This window comes from Erpetoichthys calabaricus, chromosome 3 (assembly GCF_900747795.2).
Source record: "Erpetoichthys calabaricus chromosome 3, fErpCal1.3, whole genome shotgun sequence".
In the NCBI taxonomy this organism is placed as follows: domain Eukaryota; kingdom Metazoa; phylum Chordata; class Cladistia; order Polypteriformes; family Polypteridae; genus Erpetoichthys; species Erpetoichthys calabaricus.
The window spans coordinates 118,929,652-118,950,441 of record NC_041396.2 but is presented as its reverse complement, the minus strand read 5'-3'; the positions used below and the strand labels follow the sequence as shown (position 1 = coordinate 118,950,441).

The following is a 20,790-nucleotide window of genomic DNA, read 5'->3' as shown; positions in this document are numbered from 1 at the left end:
CTCCGTCAGGAGCAGAGAGAGAGAGAGAGATGGAGAGAGACAGATAAAAAAATCAATACGTGCCCTTCGTGCTTTTAAGTATGCGAAGCACCGTTCAGCATGTCGTTTCAGGAAGCAGCTGCAGCTGCACAAAAGATAGCAACATGAAGATAATCTTTCAGCATTTTTAGACGAGCGTCCGTATCGTCTAGGTGTGCAAACAGCCCCCCTGCTCACACCCCCCTACGTCAGCGCAAGAGAGAGAGAGAGAGAAAATAAGTTGGGTAGCTTCTCAGCCATCTGCCAATAGCGTCCCTTGTATGAAATCAACTGGGCAAACCAACTGAGGAAGCATGTACCAGAAATTAAAAGACCCATTGTCCGCAGAAACCCGCGAAGCAGCGAAAAATCCGCGATATATATTTAAATATGCTTACATATAAAATCCGCAATGGAGTGAAGCCACGAAAGGCGAAGCGTGATATAGCGAGGGATTACTGTAATATAAAACTACACCCAAATGCCTATATTAATAGATCCCCATTTTTTTTGAAGTTTTGAGAAAAGGAGTAACTTTGATCCCTCATATTCCATTAGGGGGTGAACACCTGGGGTTGGTTAATGTGAAATGAGCAATTTCAAGTCCTTCTAATCATTTTCGCTTAAGACATCTATTGGTTTACTCTTTATCATAAGGGTGTAATTTGCTGTACAAAATATGGTCCAAAAATGTCCTAGGAAATAAAGGTTTTTCTCAGGTCTAGAAGACAAAAATTAAGAAGGAACCCCAAAAAGCTCAACATCTTACAAAACTAGACATCAAGATGATTCGAACAGTGTATCAAATGTGGAGGTTTCCTCATACCAGTGAGTCAGGAGGCACTGAATCAAAAAAACTGAAGTGATTTCAAAGCGTTTATGAGTAATTAACACAAAATATCTGCAGGCGCTGACTGTCATTGCTTCAAGTTGCATTTACTTGGCTCATACATTAGTGATTGTAATACAAGTCTCATGCACAAAGATAGTAGCCTAAATTATTTTAAGTATTTAAGAGTTTTTTTTTTATTATATATAAAAGAGAGAGAGATCCTACATTTAGTTGTACGTTTGACACTTAAAGGTTAAGTTTGGTAATTTTTAAGTCAAAGTTATCTCTTTACAATTAAGGTGTATATTAGCATGCCACCTGAAATTATGTTCTAAAGTAGAATGTATTAAACTATGGAATCTAAAAACTTGATACCTGATGTGCTCAAGTGCAGGATGGGATCAGTCTTGGCAACTGGTAAAAGTGTAATTACTGATGGTGAATAAAAGTAAACTAGAAAAAATGCATTTTATCTCAGATTCTTGATACCATGACATACCAAGCAATGGAGTGATATGTACGCTGAGCAGCAACACCGTGAAAACAGCACATGAGCTTCATTGTACTTTATACACAACAATAAATCTGAACTTAACTAATTACATTGCATTGCATTTTTGACAAAAGCTGTGGATTTTTAAAAAAGCCAAGCCAACGTTTCTGTGGCAAGGATGATTAAAAAGAAAAACAGAAAAAAAAAGACAGTGTGCAATTGAGCTGTCTACAGAGCCACAAACTAATTATCGATTTTTCAAATACATTAAGAGTCACTCTTGCTGAGAATATGATAATAAAAGAACTGAGCACAATGTTTCTGAGTGAATAAATTCACTGACACTGATACCAATCAATCTGTAAACACATGGGGAGAACATGAAAGCTCAATGTACAATCTGGCAGGAATGACATGTCTCCACTATCACTATGCCTATGTTAAAAAACTAAACTTCAACCTCATTAAACATAGGTGAGTTTACGTTGCTGTAGTGGCCTTAGTTTCTGAGTTCGCTATACAATGGACTGGCATCCTGTATAGGCATCCAGTGCTTTCTGAGTTAGGCTCCAGCTGCCCTATGACCCTGCCCCTGCATAAGAAGGTTAAGAAGATGGATTATTATTATATTATATATTATAGTACATAATATTATATATTATGAATATAGCCGAGAAAAATATATGAAAAAATTAATAAATGGAAGATCATAAAGACAGCAATCACTATTAAGATTACTGGGTGCAGTGGTAGCTTTCTTGCAATGATGGAGGCTGAGGTTCACATGCCACATGTTTCTTGTGTGGAGTTTGCATGTTCTCCCTGGGTTACATGAAGGTTAGGTGGATTAGTATTGCTAAAGTGGCACTAGTGTATGTGTGTGGCTTTGCCTTGAGATGGACTAGTGGTAGAAACCGGGTAAGCAGGCTAGGAAGATTGATGGATGCTTATAATGTCTATTCAGTTCTTGACACTTCATTGCCTGCTACATGTATGTTCAATATTCTCTCTCACAGAAGTACACGTGTACTTACCAATCCACTGGCACCAGGCAATAACTTTGCAAAATAATGAATTCAGCTTGTGTATATTAAAAGGTTATAAGTGATCATAAGTGTGATTTTTTTCAGTTATTATTGTCTAGTTCTCTACAGAAGTGGGACAACAATTCACATTTGGGAATCAACATACAATGTCAATACTGGCACTTGGCAATGACTTTCTCAGGTGAAAAAATACCTCTGGCCATGAAGGGTGCTGCAGACGAAGACAAACAGTGAAAATAACTGCATAGTTAATCACATTTTAGAAATGATTCAATCTCACAATGGTGACAATAGTTTAACTTTTATTTTTCCCCTTTTAAAACATCATGGATATACTATTTTGGAATATGTGTGTAATCTCCAGAGACAGATCAATAAACGATAACATTTGTGGTTTGAGAACTTGATTTGGTAAGTTTTAAGGCTTTTCTTCACAATGGGAATGAGATACTCATTAGCTTCATTATAAAATGCAAGAGCTGGCTAGTTATTTTATAAAATGTATAAAATATATTTCACTTTAGAACACAATTTCATGTGGTAAATTAATACATACCCTAATTGTGAAGAAATAACTTCAACCTGAAAAATACTCAACTTATCCTTTAAGTATACTTAAAATCAGATACTTTAAAAGTTCTTCTTGAGCAGTTTTCCTATGGTTATATTCTGCTTTCACTAGAAGCACTTTCAGAACGGTATGTCTACTTTCACTGAAGTAAGGCTACTGGGTACTTTATACAACACTGGCAACAATTGAAGCATTCCTTAAATATTCTTCGATTCATACCAGTCTGATTGCACAGTTTCAATAGTATACCTTAAATATCTTTCCAAGTGCTGGTTGAATTTAGCTTTAATTGAATTCCTAATTATAAACAGAAGTTCCTCCGAATTTTTGCCCTCTATCAGTAATTATAAAATTTGGGAAATCAAGTAGTCTGGAAAATTCGTTTATAAAAATTGATGTTAAATCACGTATTTTGGTCATTTTTATTTCAAAGGTGAGGCAGAATCTGTGGTGAAGAAATGTGGAATACAGTAGGAGCTGTAACATAAAAACACTGATAATAAAATGAAGAAATGTGCCTATGTGAAGTAATCTTCAACAAAAATGAAACCATTAATTTGCAGAAAAAAGTCTGCTGTTGTACTCTATTACTAAAAAAAAAAGCAGACATACATTAGCAGAGATTCATTCCCATTCAAATGAAATATTGTGCTCTGGCAACTATTCCATCCACTTAAGTGTTTAATTGATGTTACTGTTTAAATGCCAAAACTGTAACTAGGAAAATATTTGTCATGAATTATAATTGCTTTCCTGAAAATATATACTGTTGTGTGATTCACATTTTCTTGTGTAAACATTTGGCAATGCCAGTTATGTGTCCGCCCAGATTTTAACTATAGATTATGATTATTTATTTATTTTACTAGCTTACACACTCACTTCAAAGAGACAAGGAGAAACTGGTTAAAAAATAATGTAAAATGTATATATGTATGTTGAGAAGTGAATGACTATTTGCATTATATACAATACAATTAATAACAGCTACATACATATTAAAAAAAACACACACACACAAGTTTTCAGTTGGTCCCATGGCAGTCATGTGTCTTGCCCAGCATGTCCCTCATTAGCTTCCTTCAATATCATACTCTTTGGAAATGAATTAAACAAGAAGTCAAAAGGGCTTACAGCTTCATCAATCTTACAAAGGACTCTAACTATGACCTGGCATGGACAACAAAAGATTACCATTGCATAATTTTTAATACAATACAGTACAGATTTAGTAAAAATGCAAGGTGATCATGAATTCATAGTCAGGTAAATCAGAATTAGCATGGTATTCCTACTGAATATTAATTTCAAAAAGCAAAGCCAAGATACAAATTCCAGAAAAAGCAAAACCACAAAATGAGATCCAGGGATAAAAGACAGAGTCTTTTAATGTCTTCTAGGGGGTTTGGTCTTGTCTGTTACGGGAGATGGACGTCTGAAGCGGAACTCTGTAAGCAGCAGTATTGCTTTTTCTCTTTATTTTTATCATCTCGAGGTACCCTGGGAGTACCGGGGGGTTCAATTATAGTATATGCAAGCATATATAAACATGAGCAGCAGAAAAGGGGCTCAGAAAGAAACAGAAAAGAAAGCTAAAGCTTCATCCAAGTCTAGACAGGCATCAAATCCAAGCTCAAGGTACAGCCTGCCAGAGACTGACCTGGAATAGATAGGTGAAAGCACAGATTTCCCGGGACCTGCCGCTGCTGCATCATCTCTAACTGAGAGTGAAAGTGGGAGCGAATGTGCAAGCGAGTCAGGTCACGATAGCTCGTCAATTCCAGAAGATTCATTGAAACTGAAAATGGCCTTGTTAAAGGACTGAATCACGAATTAAAAAGAAAGAAAGTATTCTCTCACCTAACAGGTCTAAACGCTAAAATAGTATTTTTACAGGAGACCCACTTATTAAGCAAGGATTAGTTTCGGCTGCACAGAGACTGGACTAGCCAAATATTCCATTCCAGCTTTACAAAGAAAACTAGAGGTGTGGGAATTCTTATGCATAGAACAATCTCATTTGTAGTGTCAGATATAGTATCTGATCCTGAAAGGAGATATGTGATTGTCATGGGTAATTTATTTAATTGTAAAGTGATTTGGATAAATACCTATGCACCCTATGTGGATGATAGGGACTTCATCCAAAACGTATTTGCATCCATTCCCAATGTGAAAACTCATAAAATTATAACAGCTGGGGACTTTAATTGTGAAGAAGGTATCAGAGCTAATCAGTGAAATTACTAGAATAGATCAAGAATATGTCGGGTGTCCAAATGAGGCATGTCATAGGAAAAGACAGGCTCTGCATTCAGAACTCAATCTCTTGATAACTAAAGAAACAGAACAACTCATTTTTAAATCAAGACATCATTACTATGAACATGGAGAGAAAGCTAATAAGATCTTAGCTCAACAAATCCACAAGCAGGAAGTTTGCAATGCAATCCCAGCAATCACCAACACAGACAGACAAAATCATTGACCATTAAAATATAATGCACATATTTAGAGACTATTATAAGTACTCAGGGGTGGGCGGTATGACCAAAATTCTATATCACTGTATTTTTCTAAATTATCCCGGTTTCACGGTATTTGACGGTATTTTTTTCCCATGCATGAGTGGATGTTAAACACATTTTCCACTGCAATTACTGGCTAAGAATAACCTATTCCACTGTCAAGAGCATTGTACATTGTGCAAAAAAAACATTTTAATGTGCACACAAGTATTACTACAGGTTTGCATTGCCCCATAAAGTGATACTTTTCAAGGGGGTGGCAATAATGAAGAGAAGGAAATCACATTGCATGACAGATGCAGCCAAAATATAGAACCTTTATATTTAACAAATTTTGCAAAAACTTAAATTATAATTTTGACAACATATTTTCAACCATCCAAAGAGGTATTTAGACTTAGGAAAATATCCAGAAGTGCTTGTCAAAAGTTGTATTGTACTGAACATGTCTTAGAAAAGGAATAAATAAATACTTTTTGTAAAACAACTACACTTTCTGTTAATGTTAACAATCTCTGTCCACTGACACATTAAAGTGACTTTTTAAACAACTTTACCATCATTAAACTGCATAATATTTAAACTAATAAATAATAACAATAAAATAAATAATTGTATTATTACTGATAGTTGCACTATTACTTCAAGGCTTCAAAAGCCCAGGTGCATTACACAGTATTCACCAAATTAAAATAAAATAAAACAAGTGCAATCTTGGTGATGACATCTTTACCAATTGAACTATCATTTAGGCAAACTGCATTAATATGGACCTTGCTTCAAGCTAAGCTATATACATAAATAATACAACTGCAACTTGCATTTATAATTGTATTTGTGGTATAGCCCTACGGAATCGTATTAGGGCCACGGTGAAGAAAAAAAAATACGGACACAGGGAAGAAAAAAAAAAAACTATACGTCGAGATTAAAGTCGACATTTCCACTCTATTCTCATAGTTTACTTTATAATTAAAGTAGAATGTCGTAAACTAAACTTCATCCTAAAATCATTGTTTAATTTACTAGATTTTCTCAAACCCCGTCATAAGTTAATGTAGCACATTAAATGCTTTGTGTTGTGTTCCCCAACCCAGTTGTTAATCACTACGCTTCTTAAACTGACTTCCTCCGCACTAAGCAATCACCATACAGAATCCATTCACTGTATGATATTCCTGCTCTCTGAAAATTTAGAATTTATATCAGTAGTACTAGGGTGTTGTACCGTGTTAGCCATTATGAATGTAGAGAAAAGCCAAGCAAAATGACACCTTTTATTGGCTAACTAGAAAGATTACAATATGCAAGCTTTCGAGGCAACTCAGGCCCCTTCTTCAGGCAAGATGTAATACAGAAACTGAAGTTTCCTATGTTTATATACACACTCTAGGACAAGAAACAACATTGGTAAATATTTAAATGAGAGATTTTGTATGTAAAAAATTAATAGATTAATTCAGGCTAGGGTTAATTTAGCAAGAGAGAAAAGAACAATGTATTGTCAAGATCTCTGGATAAGATAACTGTCCAACAAAGTCTTTTGAAGTTTGTAATGAGTTTTTTCAAAACAATGTGGGTCTGTAGACAGGTTGTCTGTCATTCTGAGAGATGTAAACAATCCTCATATCTGGCCATAAAACTCTTGTCTTTATTCAATCCATGTTGTAAAGTATTAGATTTTAGCATGAGTTTAACTTCCCATTCTTTTCTCTCTTGCTGTGTTTTGAAGTTGCCCATAAGCACTGTGACCTTAAAGTCCTTCTCACAGAAGTCCTTCTTACAGAAAATGTTTCAGGTTGGGTGGAGCAGATCCTTAAACCCCTCACCCGTAACACAACCAGCTACATCCAGGACACCACTGACTTCTTAAAAAAACTGTCTGCTTTAGGCCCCTTACCTGAGGGAACCTTACTGGCCACAATGGATGTTGAGGCACTTTACACTAACATCCCCCATGATGATGGCATATTGGCATGTGAAATGTACCTCAAACAACATGATTTACCCACAAAGTCAGTAATAGAAATGATAAAATTCACTCTGACACATAATCTATTCTCTTTTGGACAGGATTGCTACTTACAACAAATGGGGACTGCAATGGGATGTCGGTTTGCACCTCACTATGCAAATCTTTTTATGGCAAAATTGGAGGAAGATTTCATGTCAATGTGCATCGTAAAACCAATGTTGTATCTCCGTTACATAGATGACATCTTCATAATCTGAACTGCCAGTGAAAAGGACCTCCTCCATTTTCATAATGAATATAATTGTTTTCACCCCAACATAAAGCTGAAGCTGAATTACTCAAAAACAGAAGTCAGCTTCCTTGACACCACCGTTCAACTGAAAGACAACACCCTTGTAACTTCTATTTTTCACAAACCGACAGACAGACGGACCTACCTGAAAAATGATAGCTTCCACCCCAAGCATATAAGGCGCTCCATTATATTCAGCCAAGCAATACGGTACAATCGTATTTGCTCAGACCCAACAGACCGGGATCAACAACTGCAGGAGCTCAGACAAGATTTCATCAAACAAGGTTACACCCCGAAAACAACAGACACTCAAATAAGAAGAGCTACTGCCATACCCAGAGACAACCTTCTGGAATATAAAAACAAAGACAACAAGGATCGCATCCCCCTTGTTGTCACCTACAACCCACATCTTGAAACACTTCGAAAAATTATAAAAGAACTTCAGCCAATACTAAACAATGACCAAACACTGAAAAATGTATTTCCTGAACCTCCCCTCCTGGCATACAGACAACCACCAAACCTTCAACAATTAATTGTCCGAGGCTCCCTAAGTGAACCAACAGAAAATGGCACATCTCCATGCCTACAGAAAAGATGCAAAACATGTGCCCACATCTATGATACAGACCGTATAGTTATACCACACTGCCGACTTGAACATCACATCAAGGGATCATTTTCCTGCAGATCATCTAATGTAGTCTACCTAATTTTCTGCATGAAATGTCCTGACACTGCACTCTATGTGGGAGAAACTGGACAAACACTCCGCCAGAGAATGAACTTACACAGGTTCCACATTAAACATGGCAACACAGATGTTCCTGTGGCGGCCCACTTCAACAGCCATGGACACTGTGAGAAGGACTTTAAGGTCACAGTGCTTATGGGCAACTTCAAAACACAGCAAGAGAGAAAAGAATGGGAAGTTAAACTCATGCTAAAATCTAATACGTTACAACATGGATTGAATAAAGACAAGAGTTTTATGGCCAGATATGAGGATTGTTTACATCTCTCAGAATGACAGACAACCTGTCTACAGACCCACATTGTTTTGAAAAAACTCATTACAAACTTCAAAAGACTTTGTTGGACAGTTATCTTATCCAGAGATCTTGACAATACATTGTTCTTTTCTCTCTTGCTAAATTAACCCTAGCCTGAATTAATCTATTAATTTTTTACATACAAAATCTCTCATTTAAATATTTACCAATGTTGTTTCTTGTCCTAGAGTGTGTATATAAACATAGGAAACTTCAGTTTCTGTATTACATCTTGCCTGAAGAAGGGGCCTGAGTTGCCTCGAAAGCTTGCATATTGTAATCTTTCTAGTTAGCCAATAAAAGGTGTCATTTTGCTTGGCTTTTCTCTGAATTTATATCAAGTATTTATTTATATCAAGTATTTATCTTGGCATTCTAAATGTTCAGAGAGCATGAATATCATGTGAATGGATTCTATGTGGCGATCGCTGCCGGTGACGGTGCCTCCTCTTAGTGCAGAGGAAGTCAGTTTAAGAAGCTCGGGGAACACTTAACACAAAGCATTTAATGTGCTATATAACTTATGACGGGGTTTGAGAAAATCTAGTAAATTAAATATTCATTTTACGATGAAGTTTAGTTTACGATGTTCTACTTTAATGACAAAGTACGAGAATAAAGTCAACATGTCGTCACAATATTACACAGTACCCAGGTACATTACACTGTATCGAAATCAAACAAAACAAGTACAACTTGGCTTGCAGTATTATCCAGTAGTATAGAAACAGTATTTACACATCTGACCTGTTAAAACTAAAGCATCTCCAGGCGACAGACGTGACTCATTTTTTTTGGCTCTCTGTCCATTTTCACTGAGCGGCATACCTATGCTACCGCCCACTATTTGGTGGTGTAGCAGTGAAAAAGAGCCCTAGTGCAACAAATCTGTGTTTAGCGGTGTAGCAGTGAAAAAGGTCCCCACTTGAACAGTTTCCCGCTGCGCCACGTTCCGAACGTCGTTTAGGCAATTTAAACCGGTGTTGCGGTATAAGAAAAATCCATATCATAAAAAAAATAAAAAACGGTTTTCGGTATGAACCGGTATACCGCCCAGCACTATAAGTCCTTATATTCTACTGAGTTTAAAGAAGACAAGACATAATCTGATGTATTTCTGGATGCATTACAGATACCACAAATAGATATTCTCAGTGCAGAGGAACTGGATAAACCTCTGGCACTATCAGAATTACTAGATGATATAAACTCACTTCAGAGCGGGAATGCAGCAGGCCCTGATGGCTACTCTGCTGAATTTTATAAAAGATTAATCAGTTAAGTTAGCTCCACTTTTATTGGCAACATTTACAGAAGGTAGAGACAATACAATTTTACCTCAAACTTTTCGCCAAGCATTAATTACCATCTTTCCTAAGCAAAATAAGGACTTATTACAATGTGCATCATACAGACCAATTTCACTTCTGAAAAATGATGTTAAGATACTCTCCAAAGTCCTAGCTTGAAGGATTGAGAAAGTGCTTCCTTCGGGAATATTACAAGACCAAACTGGATTTATTAAAGGCAGACAGCTTCCAGTCTCCGACTCCTGTTTAATATAATATACAGTATTTACCCACAAAGTCTAACACCTCGGGGATATTATTATCATTGGATGCAGAAAAAGCATTTGTTATGGTTGAATTGAACTACCTTTTCACTACATTGGATAAATCTGGGTTTGGCCTGAACATTTGTGCATGGATCAAACTACTGTATACTAGTCCAGAAGCTTCAGTTTGTATTAACAACATTAATTCAGACTATTTCAAACTAGAATGTGGTACTTGACAAGGAATCCCCTTGCCACCACTGCTTTTTGCAATCACCATTGAGTCGCTGTCAAAATGCTTATGAAGTAAAGGGGATTACTAGAGAAGGATTTGAACAGAAAATTTCTCTATATGCAGATCTAGGGTGTTGTACCGTGTTAGCCATTATGAATGTAGAGAAAAGCCAAGCAAAATGACACCTTTTATTACATCTTGCCTGAAGAAGGGGCCTGACTTGCCTCGAAAGCTTGCATATTGTAATCTTTTTAGTTAGCCAATAAAAGGTGTCATTTTGCTTGGCTTTTCTCTATATGCAGATGAAATGGTACTGTATATATCAGATCCACAAAATACTGTGCTTGCAGTCTTAACAGCACTAACAGAATTTCAAAAGATTTCTGGTCTCAGAATTAATTTGAATAAAAGTGTTCTCTTTCCAGTGAATTCTCAAGCATACAATATTAGATTGGACACCTTCCTTTTATCATCGCAAATCAGTTTAAACACCTAGGGGTAAACATCACGAGTAACCATAAAGCTCTTTATCAACAAAATGCTGCCATCTGTATGGAAAAAATTAAGCAAGACTTGCATAGATGGTCTACCCTTTATCTCACTTTAGCTGGAAGAATTAACATTGTTAAGATGAATATCCTTCCTAAGCTTCTTTTTCTTTTTCATAACATTCCAATATACATCAATAAATAATTTTTTAAGAAATTAGATTCAACTATAACCTCATTTGTTTGGAATTCAAAATATCCACGTATCTAAAGGGCGACCCTACAAAGACCTAAGCCGGAAGGTGGCATGGCTTTACCTAACTTTCAATTTTATTACTGGTCAGCAAATATACAAGCTATAAATCTGGACAATGAAACAAATAGAGAGAGAAAAAAATCAGAAAAAGAAATAAAATCCTGCAGTACTTCTTTATATTTCTTGCTTTGTACTCCAATAAGTACAAGTCCTCACCAATATACTAATAATCCCATTGTGCTTCACTCACTCAGAATATGGAACCAATGTAAGAAGTACTTCAAGACAGAAATTTTATCTGTGGCACCTCTACACGAGAACCACCTTTTTCCACCTTCTCAAAGTACGCAGATTTTAATGTCTGAAAATGTTCTGGATTAAATCATTTAGAGATCTGTACATAGACAACATTTTTGCATCCTAAGAACAATTACACTCCAGCAACACATTCCTTCAAATAGAAACTTTAATAAACAAAACCTGCCCAATTTTCCTCACCTCCCACCTAACTCTATTCCGGAAAAAATATTGATCAGTCTTGAGGACTCAGACAGCATCTCCGTATTATATAAAAACATTTTACAGAACCTCCTTTTCAAAGATCCAAGAGTACAGTGGGAAAAGGATCTCTCACTCAGCATCTCAGAAAAAGAGTGGAAGGTGGCAATGCACAGAATTCACTTGAGCTCCAAATGCACAAAGCATTCAATTATTCAACTTTAAATTATACAGTATATCGAACATATCTCATTTAAAATTGTCCAAAATGTTACTAGGGCAAGATCCAACCTTCGAAAGTTGCAATCAAGTTGCAGCCTCATTGGGCCATTTGTTTTGGGCGTGCACCAAATTAACATAATTTTGGACCAAAATCTCTACATGCCTTTCAGACAGCCTTGATGTCACAATCCCTCCTAATCCACTAACAGCTGTGTTTGGTGTACTCCCAGATGGGCTTAAAGTGGAGAAGGACAAACTGTAATTGCCTTTACTACACTATTGGCACATAGACTTATCTTTCTCAACTGAAAGAATCCTAACTCACATCTTTTAAGTCAGTGGGTAACTGATGTTATATACTATTTAAAATTGAAAAACATCAAATTCTCTCTTAGAGGATCTGTTCAAAACTTTTTAAAAACCTGGCAGGATCTACTCAGTAACATTTTAGAAAATCACTTAAATTGAGGAAGTGGATTCTCTCCCCTCATTTTTTATTCTATTTATTTTTGTTCATTTATCAATTTTTCTATTTACTTATTTTACCAGTTTAAAGTTTTACTCTGTAGGCCTAGCTCAATACAATGCAAAAAATCAATAAAATGCAAAAAATAAATAAATAAATAATGTCTTCTAATAATAGAGTTTCATTATTGCTCGTGCCACTTAGAAATCAGACATTAAGGAACAGATGACCACTGTCTAGTAGACAAGCTTGCAGAAAAGCCAAACCTCTGCAAATATTGGCTTTTTTATAGGTTTTGGATGAAAAACACAACCAGCAGAAATGAAGAAATAAATAATAAAAACAACTGCACCAAATCTACCACTCCTTCAAGAATATTGTTGTGATTACAACTGGCATAGCAAAATGCCTGTTCATTAAAATGGCATAATAACACAATGGCAAGTCTGTTTCAATCAGGTTGAGCATTTAGGAACCAGATATGCTTTATTTGTGCTTCTTAAAGCCAATAGCAGCTGTGAAATTTGCAAAGGTGAAAAATCTCAAGACTGGCTAGTCACAAGGATTTTCTTTGTGTTACATTCATGACTGGTGTCAAGCAAATCAGCAAATGTATCATTAAATGTATGTGACACCAGCTGAAACAAAGAAATATATTAAACACAAACAAACATGAAAAGGGGGAAGTGCTTCTCCTGTTATCTTTTAAAAGATAACTACATGTGGTACCTGGATTGGTAAGCTACTGGTTTTAACTTTTTTTGCAATGAATGCAGTAAGAATATGTAATATAAGCAATAAGCAGAAGAGGTGAATATTAATTTATGATTTCCATTGACAGATCTCATGTATAACACCATGCATAGAATTCACACTGAAACATGGCTACGGACTAAACTGGAAATTTACTTATGCACAAAAAAAACCCAGATGCATAAAACTGTGCGTATGCCAAGTTCAAATGCACTTCCCCTTTATAAATCCCAAAGAACATGAAATTTAACACATATGCACACGCCTACAGCCCCACCCCGACTCCTCCCCAAATTTCACATATTTGAATTTGCAAATCAATATAAATAGCCCCTTCCGTTCAGTGTTTTGTTAAAATACAATGGCAAAAGCACGTGGAAAAAAGAATTACAGTGAATGCGAAATGGAGGCAAGGAAAAATGCTCTGTTTGTTGTCTTAAGCAGTAGTATAAGCAACAAAAGGTAATTGATTGAGTGATACTAAGTGGTGAAGAAACTCAAAAGTTCAAGTTCAGAAAGTCGCACAGTGCCCAAAATAAAAAAAGAAGTGGTCAGATATCAAAGTTGCTGTGAAAAGGCAAGTCGCAGTCCACTATCTGTTTATTGTTACTTATCTTGTTTCAGACAATATTACAAAAGCTGACCCGTGACAAAGACATGGCAGTGATGGTGCTACTGTGCCCAGCACATTTTTGAGTGCTGGATGCACACACATCTCTGCCTCAGAAACTGCTGGGCGACCACCTGGCCGTATGCTGATGGACACTGTTCTGGAGTCACAAAATAAAATAGTGGATGCTGTAAGAGATGTGACCAATTAACTAAGGAATATAAGGGCTGTACTATATGATAGTGATCACAAATGAAATGAATTGGTTAAAAATGCTGTATCTGATTACCTGTTTTTTACATTCAGCTAATTACATTCAAATTAAGTTTTAATGCTTTCCGATTTGGCAGATCATTTGGTGGGTCAAGGTCATCATATTACATTTCTTCAGGTATGGGTAAGCCACGATTGTGTGCCACATTATGCAGCACACTACATGCTTGCACAATGCAACACACTTTATGTGGACTATAGAGCAGTACAATGATAGTGCTTTTCTATTTAAATAACCAAATTCATTCTCTGAAGGCACCATTGTAGAGTAGCATTGGAGCAGAGCACCACAACAGATAGATTCTCTGCTCTTTACAAGGCTCTTTGAGATGACTCACTGTCTTTAAAAAGACCACTTGCCTTTTGCCGCACTAGTTGAAAAAAGCACCTGTGACTGTGCTGAGTTGCTGTTTTCATAGGCTCTCCAGCTATAGATGATGTAATGCCAGCTCATTCTTTTGGTGATTCATCCCTGGTTGATGCAACTTGTCCAGCGCTGTTGCAATAGCAGTGTGTGCACAATTGACTACTCCAATTACATTTGGAAAACCAGATGTTGCTGCAAATTGTGCTTTCATGTTTGCCAGTTCAACCACAGTGTAAGGAAATCTTGTATATCTAGTTGACAAGCAGATAATACCATCCTACACAGCTGACATGGCGCGACTCAGTGATGTTTGTGAAATACCCGATCAGTTAGCAAGTTCATGTTGAAAAGCTCCTGTGGCTAAAAAGAAGAGAAGCGGAAAGAACTTACAAAGAAGCAGGTAGAGCACAATTCCTCAAGACCTGCCTTTGTAAAGAGCCAGTTCAGCATACAGCTATAAGAAGACAGTTCTTGGAAATCAAAATCAACTTAGAAGCCAGTTATCATCACCTACTGTATAAATGCTCATTCTCTTCTTATTTTTCCATTTGTGATGTCTTCTAACAACGCTAAATTAATTTTATAAATGATATGCAATTCATTTCAGTATTTTTGATGAAGCCGTTATCATAGATGCAAATGTGAAACAGAAAGGGAAACTGCACAGAAACAGTAGCACTGATGTGATGCTGGGTGCTGCCCGTCTACAAAACCGAGCAGAAAAATGCGTATGCATGGTGTAAGGCTGCCGTGAAAATGTGCTTGGCTTTACACCAAGTTTAGTTTTTATGCATCTCATGTGTGCGTTGAAATGGCTGTACAAAACATTTTTGTAGTTTGAAAAAAAGTCTACTGTAAAGAAATATGACAACCTGCACACCAAGGTTATTATAAATAACGAAAACTAAAATCAAAACTGAAACTATTATTAAAAACATTTTCATAAACTGAAATAAAATAATTAACAAAACTGAAATGAAAAACTAAAACTAAACGAAACTATAAAAGTAGCTGGAAAGACTAACTGAGATAAAATAATAATATACTAAACATAATTTTAGTTTTTGAATTAATTTTCTTGCTGTTAGTTTTTAACTCTTCGACCTCAAAATTTTGATGAATCTTGACATTTTAGAACACCTCGAGTCTGAAAATACCATTTTTTGGAATGATGTCTGTGTGTGTGTGTGTATAAACACAATATCTCAAAAACTCAACTAGATAGGTGGATAAAATTTGGCATGTGGTTGTTACACCAAAACTGTAGATCTGTATTAACCTTTGGGTCAAATCCATTAACCATAAGTGAACACATACTCAATTTTTTTTTATTCATGCAGCTGCAGTGTCCGATTTATTCAGCTTTACTTTTATAATATATTGTTCAATGTATTATTAATTTGATTTGATTTGTTGTTGATGGTTCTTTAATGTACAGAATATAATCATTGTCTTGCGGTTTACTCCTCAAATATCCATCCCCATATCTGAGTACACGAGAAAGTCTGTGGAAGACCACTCCTGATTTTTGAAAATAAAACGGCACTGATAAAGAGAATGACTAGGTCATCATACATGATCAGCATATTGTTGCTGACCAATCACTTTTGCTTTTAAAACATCATTTAACAACAAAGCGATACAAACCTTGTAAAATTCCTGAGTTGGCAATGTCTCTACTGAAATACAGGTAAGTGGGGGAAGAGAGTCTGCCAAGTGGTGAAAAGCTAAACATACTAATTTGTTTTTGTATTTATGCTATATTTATTATTTTATCTTAGTTCATATTCACAGCTCAAAATACCTGATACTGTGAAAATAATCCAGTAGCAGAATTTAAAGCAGAATGCTTTAAAATATCTGTTTTTTCAATGTTTCTCTCTCTCAAATCAGATAGTTAAAATATCATATTTGTTTTGTTCTCAATATCAGCCATATCATACATATTGCATACCAGGAATTTTTCCTGCCTTGCATCCAAACCTGCTGGGGTATACTCCAGATTCCGGTGATCCTGCTCTTGATAAACAGGTTTAGATAATGTATAAATTGTTCTTAATCTCAGATGCTGTCTCTGTCATTTTGTGCCTGTCCATACTCTTATTACCTGCTCTTGCTCTGCTCACGATGGGTTTACTGTTCTTATAGTGGGCTATTCAAGTCTCACTGTTCCTAACCTTCACACTACATGCTTGTTTTTCTCCGTTTCCCTCAATACAGCTAGGTGGGGTCTGCACACTCATTCAAGCCTAAGAGTCCTGTTCTTCCTTAACTCCCGTGACTTTCATGGTCACACCTGTCAGAACATAGTAGAATCTCTTTTCTTATTTTTTATATCTTTCCAGGCCTGCAGGTATAAATTGTTTGTGCCTGAGATGGAATCAACGATCAATATGGCTAGTAGAAAATAACAAAACTCATTGTTTGAGATTTTTGAATGAAATATTGAAGGCATTCATTATAAGCACACTGTCGTTGGAGCAGGATATGTTGTGTGTTGTAGGCATTTAGAGTAAAAAACCCTGACACATTAAAATTCACCTAAAGTTCATTACAAACTGACACATTCTGGGCAATGAAAGGAAAAAAAAAAAGTGCCAACAGTCAACGCAGATTTGTTCAGCACAAATGACATAGAAAATATTTTAAAAATCATAAAATTGTGTAAAATTGTTCATATTCAGTATCTGGTTTTGATTATCCTTGTTTTTCTCAGACAAAAACAAAACCAAATAGTAAAGTATGTTGTGTAGTGTAGAAAGCTTCCACTAACATTAAATTCATATTATATCCAAACCCGTTAAGTGTATAGTTAACTCCATAGTAGCTCTTTAACCATACTATAATTACTAAAACTAAATTATTGAAACTAATATATATAAAAATAAAATAGAAATGTCTTTGTAAAATAAAAACTAAACTAAATCTAAAAATACACAATGAAGGAAAACTAAAACTAAACTGAATTTCCAAGTAAGGTCAGAAAAAATATAGAAATAAAAACTAATATAAAAAGGCAAAACTATAATAACCTTGCTGCACACACTGTATGCTGTATGTCACGGCTAGTGGGCATACAACACAGTTAAACAGTAAGTTAAGCCACTATAAAGCAGCAATAAAAAAGCAGGAGAAATTAAGTTACAAAGGAACTTTAGGCAATTTTATTTTATTCTGATTTTTTTATTTTATACACTTACCCTGAAATGAAAGATCCCTGCATACTTATAATTGTAACCTTGATCAGTGGGTAGCACCTGACTGAATATGTCCTTCTGACGTGTCAATGAGCCCAGTGCTGCCAGGAACCAGCAGTTACCTTTAAGTAATAAGAATTTAATATGATATCAGAATGGCATATTTCATGACCATCAATGCCATAGAAACAGACAAAATAGTATTCAATAATGTTGATTTTGATGTTTTATACTGCAAGGTCATTATATGTGCTAGACATCGATCAATAGATTATACAATACACATATTTTTTATATATATATGTATGTATGTATGTATGTATGGTGTAACCAGGAAGTAAATTTCAAAGGGAGGTAGGTTGAGAAAGTACATGAATTACAATTCTATTTTTTTTTTCTATTAGACTGTCAACTGTCACAAAATACAAAACTATAAATTTATCCCATGGCTATGGCTGACAACACATTTTGGTCCTTTATTTTATATATGCTATATGTCTTTGTGCGTGTACATATGCACACACATGTTTATAACAGATGTAGGTGACACCAATAAATAAATAATGCAAATAATATCTTTTTACAATGAAAAGGAATGCATACAACTGTTTCACTGAATTGCAATAAAAGCACACAAACAAAAAATGGCATAAATAAAAATTTGAAACTAAATCACATTCACAAAAGGCATGTCCACAAAAAAATTCAATCACTTGCTCTATCTTGTTATAATAAAGATAACGACAGAATAATACTGTTTGCTTTGTAGTACTAGTTAAATCATTGAATGGGGGACAAGGTTGTGGAAATGCATTTGCAATGGTGTGTGTGTGGGATTGTCAAATTATTACCTAAAGAAGTAAATGATTTTTTCTTGAAACAACTTGAATCAAGATTTACACAGAAGGTACTTGATATTTAAGGGCTGCAACTATTTCTCAGTTGATCAAGCTGTCGCTCAAAAGTGAATTGCAGTCTGTGACTAATGACAAGATTGTTTCTGTCTTTAAGTAATTTTTTTTAAAACATTAATATAATGTTGGCAAAAATGGACCATTGACAGAGTGGCAGCCATTCAATCTAAACAATGCAGAACAATGACCAGTTTCACCATGTAAACACACACAAACACAAGTAATTTAGAAATCTGAGAAATCAATTGAATTCTATTGCGGATGAAGCACAGGTTGGATTTCATACTCATATACATTTTTGAAACACTGATTACCATTATTGCAAACCACAGAGAAAAGTAATAGTACCAATCTAACTAACTGCATGAGGTAAGAATGCTGAATGTACAGTGGAGACATACAAACAATTACCCTGCAATTTTTCAGAACTCTGAAAAAAAAAAAAAATTCAAAAATAAATTTCGGTCAACATTTCAAATATATTCAACTTCCATTTAATACTGGTTCAATTTAGAATGACCGTTTATAGAGCATGCTAAGTGAGACATTGTCTTGCATTCTAAAACTGAGTAACAGTTGGAAAAAAAAATTGCAGACCTGAAAATATTTCTTTTAGCCCATATACATTGTTATCAAAGGGCTTTTAAAATAATTCATTAAGCAGACATAAACACAAATAGTATGAAACAAAAAAGAAACAGAGCAGTATAATACAAAATTGGATAACTAAGGCTCCAAAAAGTCAAGTTAAAATGTTCAATACCATAAACTATAGCAGTTAATTGCTACAAGCTCAGATTACTAAATACTATATCCATAATGATTTGGAACTCATCCTAGGTTAGAATGATTATTATGATATTTTCCACAAATCAAACTGAGATTCGTTTAAATGTTTGGTAGCTTGTTTGTGTAGATACAAGGGAAGACAGGCTAAGATACAAACTCTGAAGATCAGCTTACTAAGAGCCACCAGATGGCACCATTGAACCTACTAAGGAGAAACTAGCCAGAGGTCTCAGAATCAAGAGAAAACTTGACAATAAAAAAGTGTGCTGCATTTTTATAGAAAAACAGAATATTTTTGAAACAGTGTTCATTTAAAAGGCACAGTCAGGCAGAAAAAGCTAATGAAATACAACTGAAAGATAAATTATTATTCTTAAATGATTAGCACTTATTCTTAAATGATTAGCACTGCACAGAACATGCATCTGACAAATTGAATGCAATATACACTGCCAAAATATATTTTGACTGCAGTATTTTTTATCCTGAACACCAATATATTAAAACTGTTTAACTGAAACATCTTAAAACTAAAAATGTAACCTTTTTATTATCAGTTTTAATATGGCAGAAATGAGAAGTGAAGCAAAATGACAACTTGCTTGAAGAAGGGGGTTGAGCTGCTTTGAAAGTTTGCATACTGTAATCTATTTAGTTAGACGATTAAAGGAGTCATTTTGCTTCACTTCTCATTCCATCCAGAAATGGCTAACACTGCACATCACTCTACTACTACATGGCAAAAAAGATAAATAAGGCATAAAGCAAAAAAATAAATAAATTATAGACAACTCTATTGAAATTTGCTGAACAAGAAGAATAATTCTGCTTACTGCTTAGTTCAACAGTGCCATCCCAGCAACAAAGACCACAAGCCTGTTATGGGACAAACCAGCTCAAATACTTATATCTGGCCAATTTAAATTCACTAGTCAATGTAACCTGGACATTTTTGGAAATGTGGTATAAAAGCCATACAGATACAGAAAGAACATGCAAGCTAAAAAGATAGACCCAGAACTTTAAACTATCATCACTAACTGCTGTGTTGCCATAATTAACTGGCATCTTCGTATTTCCTAAACAATTGTCTTGGTATGAGAAGTGGTAGCAAACTAGCAAATGGATTCTCTTTCCCCAGGATTAGAGTACAACTCTTTTCTGTGTGTTCTCAGGAGTTTCCAGACTACATGTAATATTTAACCTCTGCGCTACCCTGAGTCTGCTGAATGATTCTCTCCAGTAGAAGGCATTCAGGAACCTTTCCATTAGCTACTAAAACCATCTCAGCAGGAGTACAAACATTGTGTATGTCAGAATCCACTAGGACTGTTATACAGTCCTGTAAATCCTG

The 20,790-nt window shown here is 35.3% G+C and overlaps 1 protein-coding gene across 1 annotated transcript in view; it reads right to left on the bottom strand.

Moving 5' to 3' along the window:
- The window catches only part of LOC114649336 (calpain-2 catalytic subunit-like), a 135,022-nt gene that overhangs the window by 75,743 nt on the left and 38,489 nt on the right, over positions 1 to 20,790 (bottom strand). The window contains exon 4 of the mRNA XM_051924274.1: positions 17,737 to 17,855. Coding sequence (XP_051780234.1) covers positions 17,737 to 17,855 — 119 coding nt within the window. The remainder of the gene's footprint in view (positions 1 to 17,736; positions 17,856 to 20,790) is intronic.